At 41.9% G+C, this 14,293-nt stretch overlaps 1 protein-coding gene across 1 annotated transcript in view; it reads right to left on the bottom strand.

Annotated features, from left to right (window-relative positions):
* LOC126252497 (probable Na(+)/H(+) antiporter nhx-9) overlaps nt 1–14,293 on the bottom strand; it is a 665,019-nt gene that overhangs the window by 115,134 nt on the left and 535,592 nt on the right. The window contains exon 10 of the mRNA XM_049953392.1: nt 5,088–5,228. Within this exon, the coding sequence (XP_049809349.1) occupies nt 5,088–5,228 (141 nt within the window). The remainder of the gene's footprint in view (nt 1–5,087; nt 5,229–14,293) is intronic.

The following is a 14,293-nucleotide window of genomic DNA, read 5'->3' as shown; positions in this document are numbered from 1 at the left end:
AACGAAAATTATCAATTATTGGCAATACAATGTAAATGGATACATAAAAAACTTTCACCAAGCAGCAGCAGGGGAACGCACAAACAAAAGGACTGAACTTTTACAAGCTTTTGGAGCCAGTGGCTCCTTCTTCTGGCACAAATGTTGAAGAGGAAGGAGGAGGGTGAAGGAAAAGGACAGGAAAGGTTTAGGGAAAGGGGTACAGTTCACAAAAGCCACCCAGAACCCCAGATCAGGGGAGACTTACCAGACAGGATGAGAAGGAAAGACGTGATTGTTCGTGACTGCACCAGATGAGATTTGAAAACCTGAGAGCTTAAAGGTGGGAGATACAGTAATATGCAAGACAGAGATTACTACTAAAACATCGTGCATGATTTAATAAGAATGAAAAGCTAAATTGTCTGTAACAGAGGTGGGAGGGGGTAAGGTGATAAATAGACAGGTCAGGAAATGAAAGAGATAGAAAACTAAAATAGAGTGAAAAAAGTAGTAGTTACTGTGAAGAAATGTTGATACAGAAGGAATTAATGTAAATTAAGGCCAAGGGGGTTGCGGGAACCAAGGTCATATTGCAGTGCCAGTTCTCGACAGCGGAATTCTGAGATCCTGATGTCTGGGGGAAGAATCCAGATGGCACGTGTGGTGAAACAGGCACCGAGTTCATAACTGTCATGTTGTACAGCATGCTCTGCAACAGGATATTGTTTGTTGCCTATGTACACTCTATGCTCATGCCCATCCATCCTAACTGATAACTGGGTGGTAGTCATGTTGATGTAAAAGGCCGAACAGTGTTTACATACCGGCTGGTATAGGACATGTGTCATTTCATATGTGGATCTCCCTTTGATAGTATATGTTTTGGCCAGTAACAGGGCTGTAAGAGGTGGTGGTAGGAGAGTGCATAGGGCAAGTCTTGCAGTGGGGATGGTCACAGAGGGGGAGCCATAGGGTAGAGAGATGGGTGCAGAAGGAGTATAGGGTCTGACAAGGATACTGCAGAGACTGGGAGGACAACAAAAAGCTATTATAGGTGTGGTGGTCAAAATCTCAGACAGAATGGAATTTCATGATTTTAAGAAGTCATGGCTTTATTGAAGTAGCTATTTAATACATTCAAGACAAAGATAATACTAGGTGACAAGTGGTGTGCTCAGAAGTTGTTTTTTGGAGGGCTCAGCACACCAGGATTGGATGTGATGGCCCAGGAAATCTGCTTTTGAACTAGGCTGTTGGGATAATTATGTCCAGTGAAGGCTGAAGTGAGAGTGGTGGTGTACTGCTGAAAAGAGTCTGCATCTGAACAAATACATTTGCCTCGAATGCCAAGACTGTATGGGAGGAAATGTTCAACATGGAAGGGATGGCACCTTTCAAAATGTAAGTACTGTTGTTTGTTAATAGGTTTGATATGGAAGGAAGTGTGCAGCTGGCCTTCAGTGAGGGTGAGATCAACAGCAGGGAAAGTGGCATGGGATTCGGAATAAGACCATGTGAAATTTAACTGAGAGAAGGTATTTAGAGATTCCAGGAATTTTAACAGGTTAGCCTCACCGTATCTGAACCAAACCAGGAGCTGATGGTTTATGGATGCCACGAAATCCCTCTCCAGGTGACCCATGAAAAGGTTGGCACAGGAAGGAGCCATCCTGGTTCCCATGCCTGTAGTTCCTGATCTGTTTGTATGTCTGCTCCTCAAAGGTGAAGTAATTGTTAGTAAGTATAAAGTTGGTTAAGGTGAGCAAGAAGGAAGTAATGGGTTTGGAATCAGGTGAGTGAGGAAATGTTCAGCAGCAGACAGACCACGAACATTGGGGGATGCTGGTAAAGTGGAAGATGGCATCAATGGTTCGAGCAAAGTGTGTGGTGGCAGTGAGATGGATACAGATACCAGATGATCTATAAAATGGTTAGTATCTCTAACATAGGAGGGAAGTCTTTGCACTATGGGTTGCAGGTGTTGATCAGTTAAGGCAGATATATGTTTCATGGGTGCTTTGCAGCCAGCAACTATAGGACGGCCAGGATGATTGGGTTTGTGGATCTTAGGAAGAAGGTGAAAGGTGGGGCTGCATGGTTTGGGTGGGGAAAGAAGTTCTGTGGATCGTGGTGTAAGTCCTTGTGAGGGGCCTGAGTTTTTAGGTGCGACTGCAGGTCAGTTTGGATCACAGGGATGATATCTTGATGACACATGCTATAAGGAGAGGTGTCAGACAGCTGGTGTAGACCTTCACTAACATGCTCCTGCTGGTCAAGTAACACAGTGGTAGATGCTTTGTCTGCTGTGAGGATAATGATGGAGTCATTGGCTTTTAGGGAATGTAGATCCTGGGGTTCTGCAGAGATTAGTGTCTACATCTAGACCTATAAGGTTACTTTGCAATTCACACTTAAGTGCCTGACAGAGGGTTCATTGAACCATTTTCATACTACTTCTCTACCATTCCACTCTCGAATGGCACGTTCGAGCTCTGGTTTCTCTTATTTCATTATGATGATCATTTCTCACTACATACGTAGGTGTAGAGACCTGAGGGAAGGTTGTGAAGCTATGCTGGATGTGAGGAATCCTTGGAATGCTTATAAGGGATGATTCTGAGGTACTGATGGTGGACCAAGTTGGGAACATGGCTGGAACAGTTCAAGGCAGGGTTTAGTGTCAGGTTTGCTGGAAAGGTTTTGGGATTGGGTCGCAAAGTGATATTTCCAGTTGACATTATGTGTAAAGGAAACTCGGTCCTTCACCAAAGCAGCATGGTTAAATTCAGGTTTAGGGTTACAAGTGAGACCTTGGACAATACAGATAACTCCGGGAGGGGAGGGGGGGGGGGGCTTTGGACAAGAAAGTGAAAACAATGGACTGTGGACTGTTGTGATTGGTTCTAGTGATTATGATTTATTACTGGTCTGGAAGGCAGTGGTGAAGGCTGCGGAATGTTAAGGAGGTTGGCCAATCTCTGTTTGTGGGAGAGGAGTGGTGGTTGATGGTGTGACTGTTTGGGGAGCTGGCCATGACTTCCTAAAACCATGCACTGAAATGAGATCCATTCAGTCTGAGATTTTGCCCACCACACCTAGAATAGCTTTTCGTTGCCATCCCAATCTTCACAATACCCTTGTCAGATCCTATGCTGCTTCTGCACCCATCTCCCTACCCTATGGCCACCACCCCTGTGACCATCCCCACTGCAAGACTTGCCCTATGCACCCTTCTGCCATAACCTATTCCAGCCCTGTAACTGACAAAATATATGCTATCAAAGGGAGAGCCACATGAGAAGCGACACATGTCATATACCAGCTGTTATGTAAACACTGTTCGACCATTTACATCAGCATGTCTACCACCCAGATAGCAGTCACGATGAATGGGTATAGGCAAAGGGTGTATACAGGTGACACATGATACCCTGTTGCAAAGCATGCTGTTCAACATGACAGTCACAACCTCGGTGCCTGTTTAACCATACGCGCCATCGGGATTCTTCCCCCAGACACCAGGATCTCAGAATTCCGAAGTTGGGAACTGGCACTACAACATGACCTTGGTTCCAGCCACCCACCTGGCCTTAATTTACATTAATTCCTTCTGTATCAGCATTTCTTCACAGTAACTACACCTTCTTTAACTCCATTTTTGTTTTCTATATCTTTCATTTTCTGATCTGTCTATTTGTCACCTTACTCCCTCCCGCCTCTGTTACATACAATTTAGTTTTTCACTCTTATTAAATCATGCACTATGTTTTAGTAGTAATCTCTGTCTTGCGTATTACCATATCTCCAACCTTTAAGCTCTCAGGTTTTCAAATCTCATCTGGTGCAGTCCCCAACAATCAGTCTTTCCTTCTCACCCCATCTGGTAAGTCTCCCCTGACCTGGCGTTCTGGGTGACTTTTGTGAACTGTACCCCTTTCCCTAAACATTTCATGTCCTTTTCCTTCACCCCTCCTCCTTCCCCTTCAACTTGTCTGCCAGAAGAAGGAGCCACTGGCTCTGAAAGCATGTAAAAGTTATACCCCTCTGTGTGTGTGTTCCTCTGCTGCGGTTTGGTGAATAGATATTTTAGCTTTTCATTTACATTCTATTATCAGTTATATATTCTGATATTTTCATTGATCATTATTCTGTAAAGATTGCATGCATTAAGAAAACTGTTGACGAACACCTATTAGTAATTCATATGTTACATTTTGAATTTAATACAATAAAACAAATGATATAAAGTATCTGTTCTCTTAGCATATTTTTGTTAGGATTTAATTTTCATGGAGAGTCATTTCAATACAGACTTATACAAAGACAAAGTAAGGAATCAATATGGAGATGTGATGACACCTTGGCATTTTGTTGAATGATGAATGACACAGAAAAACAATCATGAGGACTGCTAGAATGGTATATAAACCTAGTTCTTCTCAAATATAGTGTCATATCACTGCTCAGATTAACACATTTTTTTGTTAATGTATGGTGACTACCACTCTGCCTACTATGATAATGTTGTGTTTTGTGACTAGGGCCTCGTGTCGGGTATACCGTTCACCGGGTGCAAATATTTTGATTTTACACCACTTTGGCGACTTGCATGTCGATGGGGATGAAATGATGATGATGATGATGATTAGGACAACACAACACCCAGTCCCTAAGTGGAGAAAATCTCTGACACAGCCGGGAACCGAACCTGGGCCCTTAGGATTAACATTTTGTCGCGCTGACCACTCAGCTACCACGGGTGGACACTATGATAATGATAGACACAGAGTAGGAAGGACCAGATGGGCCACTCCTTTTTGGAGGAAATAAACTAGAACTTAAAATAACCACAAAAAATTTAATGAAGAGAGTTGGACTGGTATTTGAACTCTGTTTATATTCATTCAAGTTCAAAATATTTTGTTAGTTACTACTACTGTTCCAGTGTACTGTGATCCTGATATGACACCAACTGCCTTCTTTATATTTTTACTAGAGAGAAAAATTTTAGAGAATCTGTGCCACATATAACATAAAAAGAAAGTGAATTCAGTCCAAAAATAAATAACATTTCATTATGATGATCAATGCAACATGAAAATTACCTTTCCCAGTCGTTTGCTCCTCTTATGGTGATGCTTTCTCTCACCAACCATGCGACGTATGTTCATATGCATACGATAATTAACTTGAGTAGATAGATCACGGTCATTAACTGCATGCCTGCTATAGCTAAGTCGGCGATGCTGAAGCAATTAAAAAAGGAAAAAGTTAATAATTTTCACAAAATCTTTCACAAGAATGAACTACAAGTAATTGTCTGCCTTACTTTGTTTGGTTCTATATTTGTGTGTGTGGTGAGAGAGAGAGAGAGAGAGAGAGAGAGAGAGAGAGAGAGAGAGAGAGATAGAGATAGAGAGAGAGAGAGAGAATTACAACTTGCTGCAGCTGTGCAGCGGAAGAAGAGTAAATGAGTATAAGGTAATTTCATAGCAAAAGCCGTTCTGTATTAAGTGATACATACTGAGTCACATTAATGAACAAGACAGTGCAATGGGAGACAAGGGACAACAGGAGACAGGTTCTGTAGATGATAGTGCTTATAAATCATACATGAATCTCCTATCGCAGATGAGATGATAAAACAGTCATCTACATTGTGTGGTGATGTGAGCGAAATGGATGAAAACAGTATTGAAGTGGATGAAATCGTTAAGGTTAAGGAAGAGGTATCTAGCAGTAGAAGTCAGCCAGGCCAGCAGGTTATGGCAGACAGAAAATTGGAAGCAATGTTAAGGCAAATTCTGAGTAGTTTGAACAGTATGGAAAGTTGTATGGAAAAAGATATTATCAGGTCGGAAAATAAGACTGATGGCATTAGAACTGACTTGGTTAACTTAAAAGATGAACTGAAGAAAGAAATTAAAAAGGAAATTAAGGGGTTCAACATTTTGTGCTGGATTCATTATGTGGCGATAATGCTTACTCCAGCTGTCTGTCTCTATTTTCATGTTTCCAGCTACAGTCAAACTCTTCTCCTACCCTATCTATAGTTTATAAGTGTATCAGAAACATTCTATCTTCGACTTTCAGATGATTCTGTACAGTAGGATACTTAAGTATAGAAATATTTTAGAGAAAGTTTTATCCAGAGTGTGTGTGTGTTTGTGTGTGTGTTGTATTAATTATAAGAAATAAAATCATAAAGAGGATGGAAGAAAATAAATTGGTACCATGGTAAAAGAATTTATGACAAACAAAGAGGTAAGGTAAACTGAAAATAAAAGGTGTCAGCATATGCGGAGGATAATAAACATCTGAAGTAATCAGCTCATTGGTGCAGCAGCAGAGGCAATATGCGGCAAAAACCATCTTGAATATTAGGTCTTGATATTAACTGTGTTATTATATTAGGTGTCAGGAAGTCGCTTCTGAAAGTATTTGTATGGAGTGTAGCCATGTATGGAAGCTAAAGGTGGATGATAAATAGCGATAAATAGTTTAGACAAGAAGAGAATAGAACCTTTCAAAATGTGGTGCAACAGAAGAATGCTGAAGGTTAGATGGGTAGATCACATAACTAATGAGGAGGTATTGAATAGAATTGGGGAGAAGAGAAATTTGTGGCACAACTTGACTAGAAGAAGGGATCAGTTGGAAAGACGTGTTCTGAGGTATCAAGGGATCACCAATTTAGTATTGGAGGGCAGCGTGGAGGGTAAAAATCGTAGAGGGAGACCAAGAGATGAATACACTAAGCAGATTCAGAAGGATGTGGGTTGAAGTAGGTATTGGGAGATGAAGAAGCTTGCACAGGATAGAGTAGCATGGAGAGTTGCATCAAACCATTCTCTGCACTGAAGACCTCAACAACAACAACAACAATAATAGAAGTGTTTGCATTCAGTGCAGTCAGTATATTGAGGTAACTACGTACCTATAGAATCGTGTCATAGTATTGCCTTTTCTAACATTAAGGAATTAAAACTGTAAACATAGTTTCCTGGAGTAATGTGTGTGGAAAGAGTAAGCAAGGTTTGTATGTATATTGAACTTAAGGCTAGAATCTTAAACAATTTGATGGCATACAGTGAAGTAATAGTTTTTCTCATTGATAATTTTGTGTGATCGGTAATGAGAGTTAAGTCTGCCTTAGCCAAAGGATCTGTTACTGTGAGGTGTTTTTCTGTAGAATCAATTTTGCATTAGATAAGCAGAGCAGGTGTTTATTAGATAATGAAACAATACTGAAATAATAAAATTATGAATAATGTTAGGGTCTTAATGGTCAGGGAGCCTGTCTCCACGTTAGGGCTACTTTTTGAGAATGCACTGCACTAACTATCGAGGTAAGAAATGTAGGTAAAATAATGGAGCTGACAGAAATGATTGAGTAATGAAAAAGATGTGGCGACCATCAACCGCCAGTAACTACCCACTACGAAGTGCAGAGTAAACAGTCTTTGGGGACTCGTTTCTTTGGTAGGGTCTCGTGGACTGAGGTTACGATGTGCATGTTGTGAGTTTTCTGTATTGTTTTTCTTGTGTTTTGTGTGATTATACGAGCCTTAATAAAAGTGGCTGATCATAGTAAGTTGGAGTTTTCTGTGCGCAACCAGTCGCTATAGCCAGAAAACCCACATTGGTGACCCCGAGTCGTGAAAGTACATTGCATTCGCTCACTGTGTACCACTGGTTTCACGTCAATAGATAATGTCGCAACCTCTAGTTTTTCCAGCAGTGCAGGACACTGCGACTGCAGAATGGACTTTTGACTGTGAAGCAGAGCACTTTACTCCATGTGCTACTAATACACCATGAATGTTCATATCTCTGGTGTTTGCTTCGACCGGCCAGACAATCCTAACCTCCGCCAGCACACAACACTGGGCGCTGTACACATCGGCGTGGTCACTTTCTATGGCATTCTATGCTCTACAGAATGCTCCTCCAGCACAAGATCACGGAAACCCCTTGCCTGAGTTTCTACTGCACGACATAGACCATGCGACTGTCCAGTTTCGGGGTCCACACACATGGCTACTGCCTCCTCAGAGTGCTCAGAGTGGCCTGCCATTTAATGTGTGCCCCTCCGTGCCGGTCGAAGGGACACTTGTGTCAACTGTGCCGTGCCATGGATATGCCTACCTTTCCTGCCACCCCACTGCCGTGGTTCCGCTGTCACGCACTCAATCATGATTTCACGCCTCTACTCGAGATTTCGTCTGCACCAGCTGTTGATCCTTCCAGGCCTGCCGCGCCATGCTCGTCAAGTGGCCATACAGATTTCTCGCCTACAAGGACTGGATATTACATCTCACCTGCACAGCTAATGGACATTCAACACAACACATCGCCCACCACTGAGGCACAGTTCGCATTAGTGAACACCATGCAGAATCCCCATACGATTTGTGCCTGTCCTACACCCCTGCAAGCACTGGTCCCTGGCCATCTTCTGCAGCTGCCGCCGTTACAGCCAGACAACCCAGTGACGTGGTTTATCTTGGTGGAAAACATGTTGGACATACATTGTATTGCAAATGACAGCACTTGTTTTGTGTGTCTAGTGAACCACTTGCATGACCTCCCTGATCTCATCAGTGACTTGTTGCTGAACCCACCAAAGAGCAGCAAATATGCCTCTGTCTGTACATTACTCAGCAAATGCCTTTCTCATCCACCAGCCAATATGATTTACAACATTATTTATGATGAGACTTTAGGTGACAGAACCCCCTCCCAGCTGTGGCGACGCTTGCATGTGCAGGTCAGTATCGAGATCTTGCCAAACTTAGCGCTCTGGGCATTGTGGCTGGTGAAGCTGCCACAAGAATTACAATTACATCTAATCCCACATACCGCAGCGTCACTTGAGGATAAACTATGGCTGGGAGACCAGGCACATGCCATTATTCACCACCGCCACTTCCCTCTGTGCAGCACAGTGCTTAATACTGCTGAGGCTGGTAATCCTGTAAATGTACTTCCACCATTGGGCGGTAGAGGCCAGGCGCATGTGTATCATGGACAGCACACAGAACAGCAGCCATCTAGCAGCCAAGACCGGGAATTGTAAGCAGCCTGGCACCAGCCTCTCCCCACCCCAACCGGGCTAGCGCCTGCATGCCCCGCACACCCCTCACCTGACACTTCGGCTGGTGGGACGAATACAGCTGACTTGCACATATGCTGGTTTCACTCTACTTACAGGGACGCTGCTTGCAACTGCTGCCCACCCTACACATTCCAAACCACCGCACACAGGCTGCAGCAGGTGCCACGCCTCATGGATACATGTAATAGTGGCCACAGACGTTGCTTTCTGTCAGATCCCCCACTTCACGAGGACGTCTGTACACCTTGGATTTAGGTTCGCGCCGGTATTTTCTCATCGATACCAGAGCAGACGTTAGTGTCATACCTCCCACATTTACCGTAAAGGATATGACCCCAGACAAACTGTTCCTTTGAGCAGCAAATAAATTGACGGTTTTGCAGGGTTACCTATTGAACTCATACCTGGCAAACATTTCACTTGGTCCTTCTATGTGGCTGACATAGAAGACGCAGTATTAGGCACCGACTTCCTTTTCTTTTGGACTGTCGACCTCCAGTCGGTCACATTATTGCACAACGCCTTGTCCACTCACATCGCGTGTCTAGTCGCCTCCATCCCCCTCCCACCCAGCTTCCTGAGGATTTCAACATAGCTCTCATAGAGTGCTCTCCACTGGCAGACAGCCTTGCAATTTCCATTGCCCAGCTTCAGTCCGAGTGCTCTGCAGTCGATGATCTCCATGCTCTCAACGCTGAGCTGAACCGCGCCATATAGTCAGCTACACTAGCCCTCGCAGAGGCACAATGCCTCCTACAATGCCTGTCAACGCCGCCACCCTCCAACACCGGCGACGCACCTCATGGGACTTTGACACTGCCGCCACCAGACACCGCAGATGCACCTCACGGAACTTCGTCATTGCCGATGCAGGCAGCATCCCCAGCACTTCAGGTTAGTGACTCTCACAGCAACTGATTCCCATTCGCGATGGCCCCCTAGCAAGTTTGCCTGCCCACCTGAATGCTATCACGAATGGCACAACACACAAAATTCTCACAACAGACGGGCCACCAATGCGTCATAAAGAGCGCTGACTGCTGCCGCATAAACTACACCTAAGGCCACAGTGGATGAACTTCTGCGGGCAGGTATTGTTCACCGATCGGACAGTAAGTGATCTTCACCCATACATTTAGTTCCCAAAAAGGATGGCACAGTGCACCACCGCAGTGACTTTCACTGTCTCAACACGCGGACTGTATTAGACAATTATACGATACCGCATATACAAGACTTCATGCAAGTACTTAGCGGAGCACGCATCTTCAGTGTCTTGGACTGCCGCAAGGCATATTTACAGATACCCATGGCACAGAGTGACATACCAAAGACAGCGTTGATCACACCTTTCGGCCTCTACCAATTTTGTTACATGCCTTATGGTGTCAAAAATGCGGCCCAAACATTTTATAGACTCACTTTGTTCAACTGCACATATTGTTTCACATACCTCGGCGACATACTCATTTTCTCCTCCTCTGACAGAGAACATGAACTCCACCTAGCCACGGTATAGTACTTATTGACACATAACAGAGTCGAGATCAATTACAGCAAGTCACAACTCCGCTGCACCGCTGTCACTTTCCTGGGGTACACCGCCTCCTCGGAAGGTATACGCCTCCTTCGGGAGCAGGTTGACTGCATTCATAATCTACCTCTCTCAGTGTCATTCTGTGAATCATGCCAGATTTTAGGAACTATCAAGTTCCTCTGTCGTAATCTATCAAAGACAGCAGCAATTCAAGCCCCTTTGACTGATGCATTGGCCGGGAAATAAAGCTTGGGCAATCGCCGAGTACAGTGGTCTGACAACATGGTGAGAGCTTTCAAAGACCCCGCTGTTGACCTCCCCCACTTAGGTGTCGGAAGATGGACTTAATTTGCCAATACACGACAGACACCTGTTACATCTGAGGTTCAGGAAATGTGGTGGCCAACTACCTATCATGTATCACTGCAATTTCACCCCTCATTAATTTTGATGAATTAGCCTGCTTACAGGACAATGATACCGAATTGCACAACCTCTGACAGGACCCAGATACTTCCCTGCAGATCGTTTCCTGCAATCTATTGGACTCGGTCAGGCCACTGTGATGCGATATGTCCATGGGCACCACCCGGCCTATTGCTCCCCCTGCGCTGTGTCGCCAAGTATTCACTGCATTACATAGCCTTCCACATCCTGGTGCTAAGGCTACGACACACCTTGTGAAAAAGTTTATTAAAAGTGTGAAACTGCTTGTGAAAAATGCTAAACATTGAGCAAGTGAAATTTGATGAAAAAAAAAAAAAAGATTGGTCTGCAATGCGCAGTATAATTATTTAGTTTTTTGTAACCCATGAGGATTTATTTAGTTAGATAAGACAGGACTTGTATAAAATGATATGTATCTTTAGATGTAATCTTTGCTTACCCAAAAAGGAGATAACTTATGATGCAGATGCCAAATTTTTTTGTTAAATGTATAACTTGTGAATATTTTACGCAATTGTACAATACAAAATGTAAATATTTTGTATGGGGTTTTTCATATGACCAGTTCATATAAGTATAAATTTGAAAATACAAATGTACTGTAGTTATAAGATTTCATATGTAATATTTTTGTGGGTGTACATTTTTAACCCTCTGTCTGGGGTCATTTGTGGTCACTGAATTGCCTGGTTAGCTATTTGCAATATCTACCTGGTCAATGCAATGAGGGGTGATGTGACTAAGCAAGCGGGGATGTTTTTACTTCCCCTCATGTTTTGTCATCTGCCCCCTTAAAATTCATTTTTTGAATTAATTACCATTAATATACATGAGTATAATCTGCATTTCCATAATAGAGAAAAGTTGGCCCTCAGTTTTAAAGAATATAACACCAGATCTAATTTTGCACTTAGTTTTATGTATGTAATTGATTTTATAATTTATTTCGACTATTCCTAGTTAATACTTTAATTATATAGAGAAATTAGTGATTGTTTTGTAACTTAAATTATATTGTTGACATATAAACAAATATAAATTCTGTACTAATTATAAACATTTGGAAGACGAAATACTAGTAATCTTAAAATATCTATTTCGCTCTCTTCAAAAACATGTTAGCAAAACAAGGCCTTCATTAATTCCAAAATAATGAACAGTTTTGTCAAAAGTATTGATTGCATAATGATATCTGTTAATTTAATCATTTAAACAAATAACTCGGCCTCACTCTTGTAGTAGAAGAAACTGTTAAAAAGACAGAATTTTTCGATGTATTCAGCTAATTGAATGAGTTAAGTTTTTATTGTAATTTCTGTAAATTTAACTTAGAACAATGTGTAGTTTCAGCACCTATTATTGTGAGGATGTATAAGGACCCATTTTTGGTCACGAGACAGTCAGTCCAAGGCAGAGTTTCAGACAAGAAACCTATGTTCTTTAGAACAAACACAATGCATCAGCATAACTGTGAAATAAGTGTGACACAACTAGACTGTGTGTTAAAACAATGACAGTGTCTGTTCCATATGTACCTGATTATTCCGAAAGAACTGTCAATTATGTGGTTATGTTTTTACCGCACACAGATATTCAATAGTAAACTATTGTAGCAGAATGTGGATGTTTACCTGAAAATTATTAATGAGGCTTATCGAAAGTTAAACAATAGTGCACTGGCCACATTAAGTGTGTATATGGGGGGTTGTGAAAAGTGGAAGTAAACAACTGTAAAACGCAAATGTGTATCTGTCAGTTACATCATTTACAGTAGACAGTACTGCACTTCCACCCCCTATTTTTTCAGCCTGTACGTTGACACCAAGGACAACAAATGAAGAAATAAAGAAGGTGAACCATCACAAACATACCAAAAATCTTGAATGACTGGGAGTGAGCATGGAGGTGAGAGGGAATTTAAAGCCGCCTTTTTTATGTTTTTCTTGAATAACTTTAATCACTGCTTCCGCCAAAAATATTTCTGGGTACAAGGTTAAGCTACATTGGTACATCTTTGGCACATGGAGAACATAAGGTCTTCCGTGCACCACAGATGTAATGCCTGCATCATGATTAGAGGTTGTAATTATGAACACCTTCTTTGATGATGATCGATTTCTGTTTTTTTCTTATTTCTTGGTTTCTGCTGTACTAAGCACAATAAACATGTTTTCTCACTCTGCTCATGCCCTTCCTTTCTTGTGTTAAGTGTCACCACTTCTGCACAAGGAAAGCATTTTGACCATGCACTGCTATGTGATTTTCCATTATCTAGGGTACTCTACCTCTCCTGAAAGTTTGTAACCACTGTGCTGAAATACCATGTATAAACACTTATTTTGTCTGTTCACATAAGGGAACTGGAGAGGAAATGCTGGGGAGGTATAGTCTGTCTGCAAACTGAAAAGCAATCAGCGCTTGGGGTGAGGGAAGTAGTCTTTCTCAGAAGAATGCTGCAGCTGCTGTATGGGATGACAAGAATCAGTTTCTCATCTAGCAGTGTAGAACAACCTGCAGAGGTTTACACGGATTCTGACCATTTGCATCCCTTGCATTGGTGTTATCAGTAACTCTTATCTGTATTCCATGTAGTGTCATAATGCGCTTTGTGTAAAGTAAACTTGCCCTGGGCATGTTGTGACAAAGCAAGCTGGTATCTTTTTACTGCCTCTCTTGTTTTGCCATCTGCCTCCTTAAATTCATTTTATTTTCATTTTTTCCTAGTTACCATTAGCATACAAGAGTATAATCTGCATTTTCATAAAAGAGAAAGGTTGACCCTCAGTCTTATGAAATATGGCACCAGATATAATTTTGTACTTAATTTTGTGTATGTAATCAATTTCCTAATTTATTTGGACTATTCCTAGTGTAGCGATGCAAGGGGTACCAAATTTGTTAGAAAAGTCATAAATTACTTACTGAGAGTATTTTTCAGTACAGGTATGTCGTTCAGTCCAAGCAAGTATCAATTTGTGACGTCATCACATCCAGACATGAGTTGACAGTAATCTAAATCTGTTTTAGCAGACTAATAGTTTCTTTCACGGGATAACATTTTATTGATTATGAAATACAAGTTCTTGAAGTTTATTTAGAATAGGAAATGTTTAGTTAGTAATTGTATGCCATAATTTATCTGTTTAATATAAAGGTGTTTTGATTTTTGTATGCATGTAAAGAGTGAATTTATGTGCGGCTTTTACTCT

The sequence above is a fragment of the Schistocerca nitens genome, chromosome 4, assembly GCF_023898315.1.
Source record: "Schistocerca nitens isolate TAMUIC-IGC-003100 chromosome 4, iqSchNite1.1, whole genome shotgun sequence".
Classification (NCBI taxonomy): domain Eukaryota; kingdom Metazoa; phylum Arthropoda; class Insecta; order Orthoptera; family Acrididae; genus Schistocerca; species Schistocerca nitens.
Note: the sequence above shows the minus strand (reverse complement) of the source record. Positions and strands in the feature narration are given on the sequence as shown.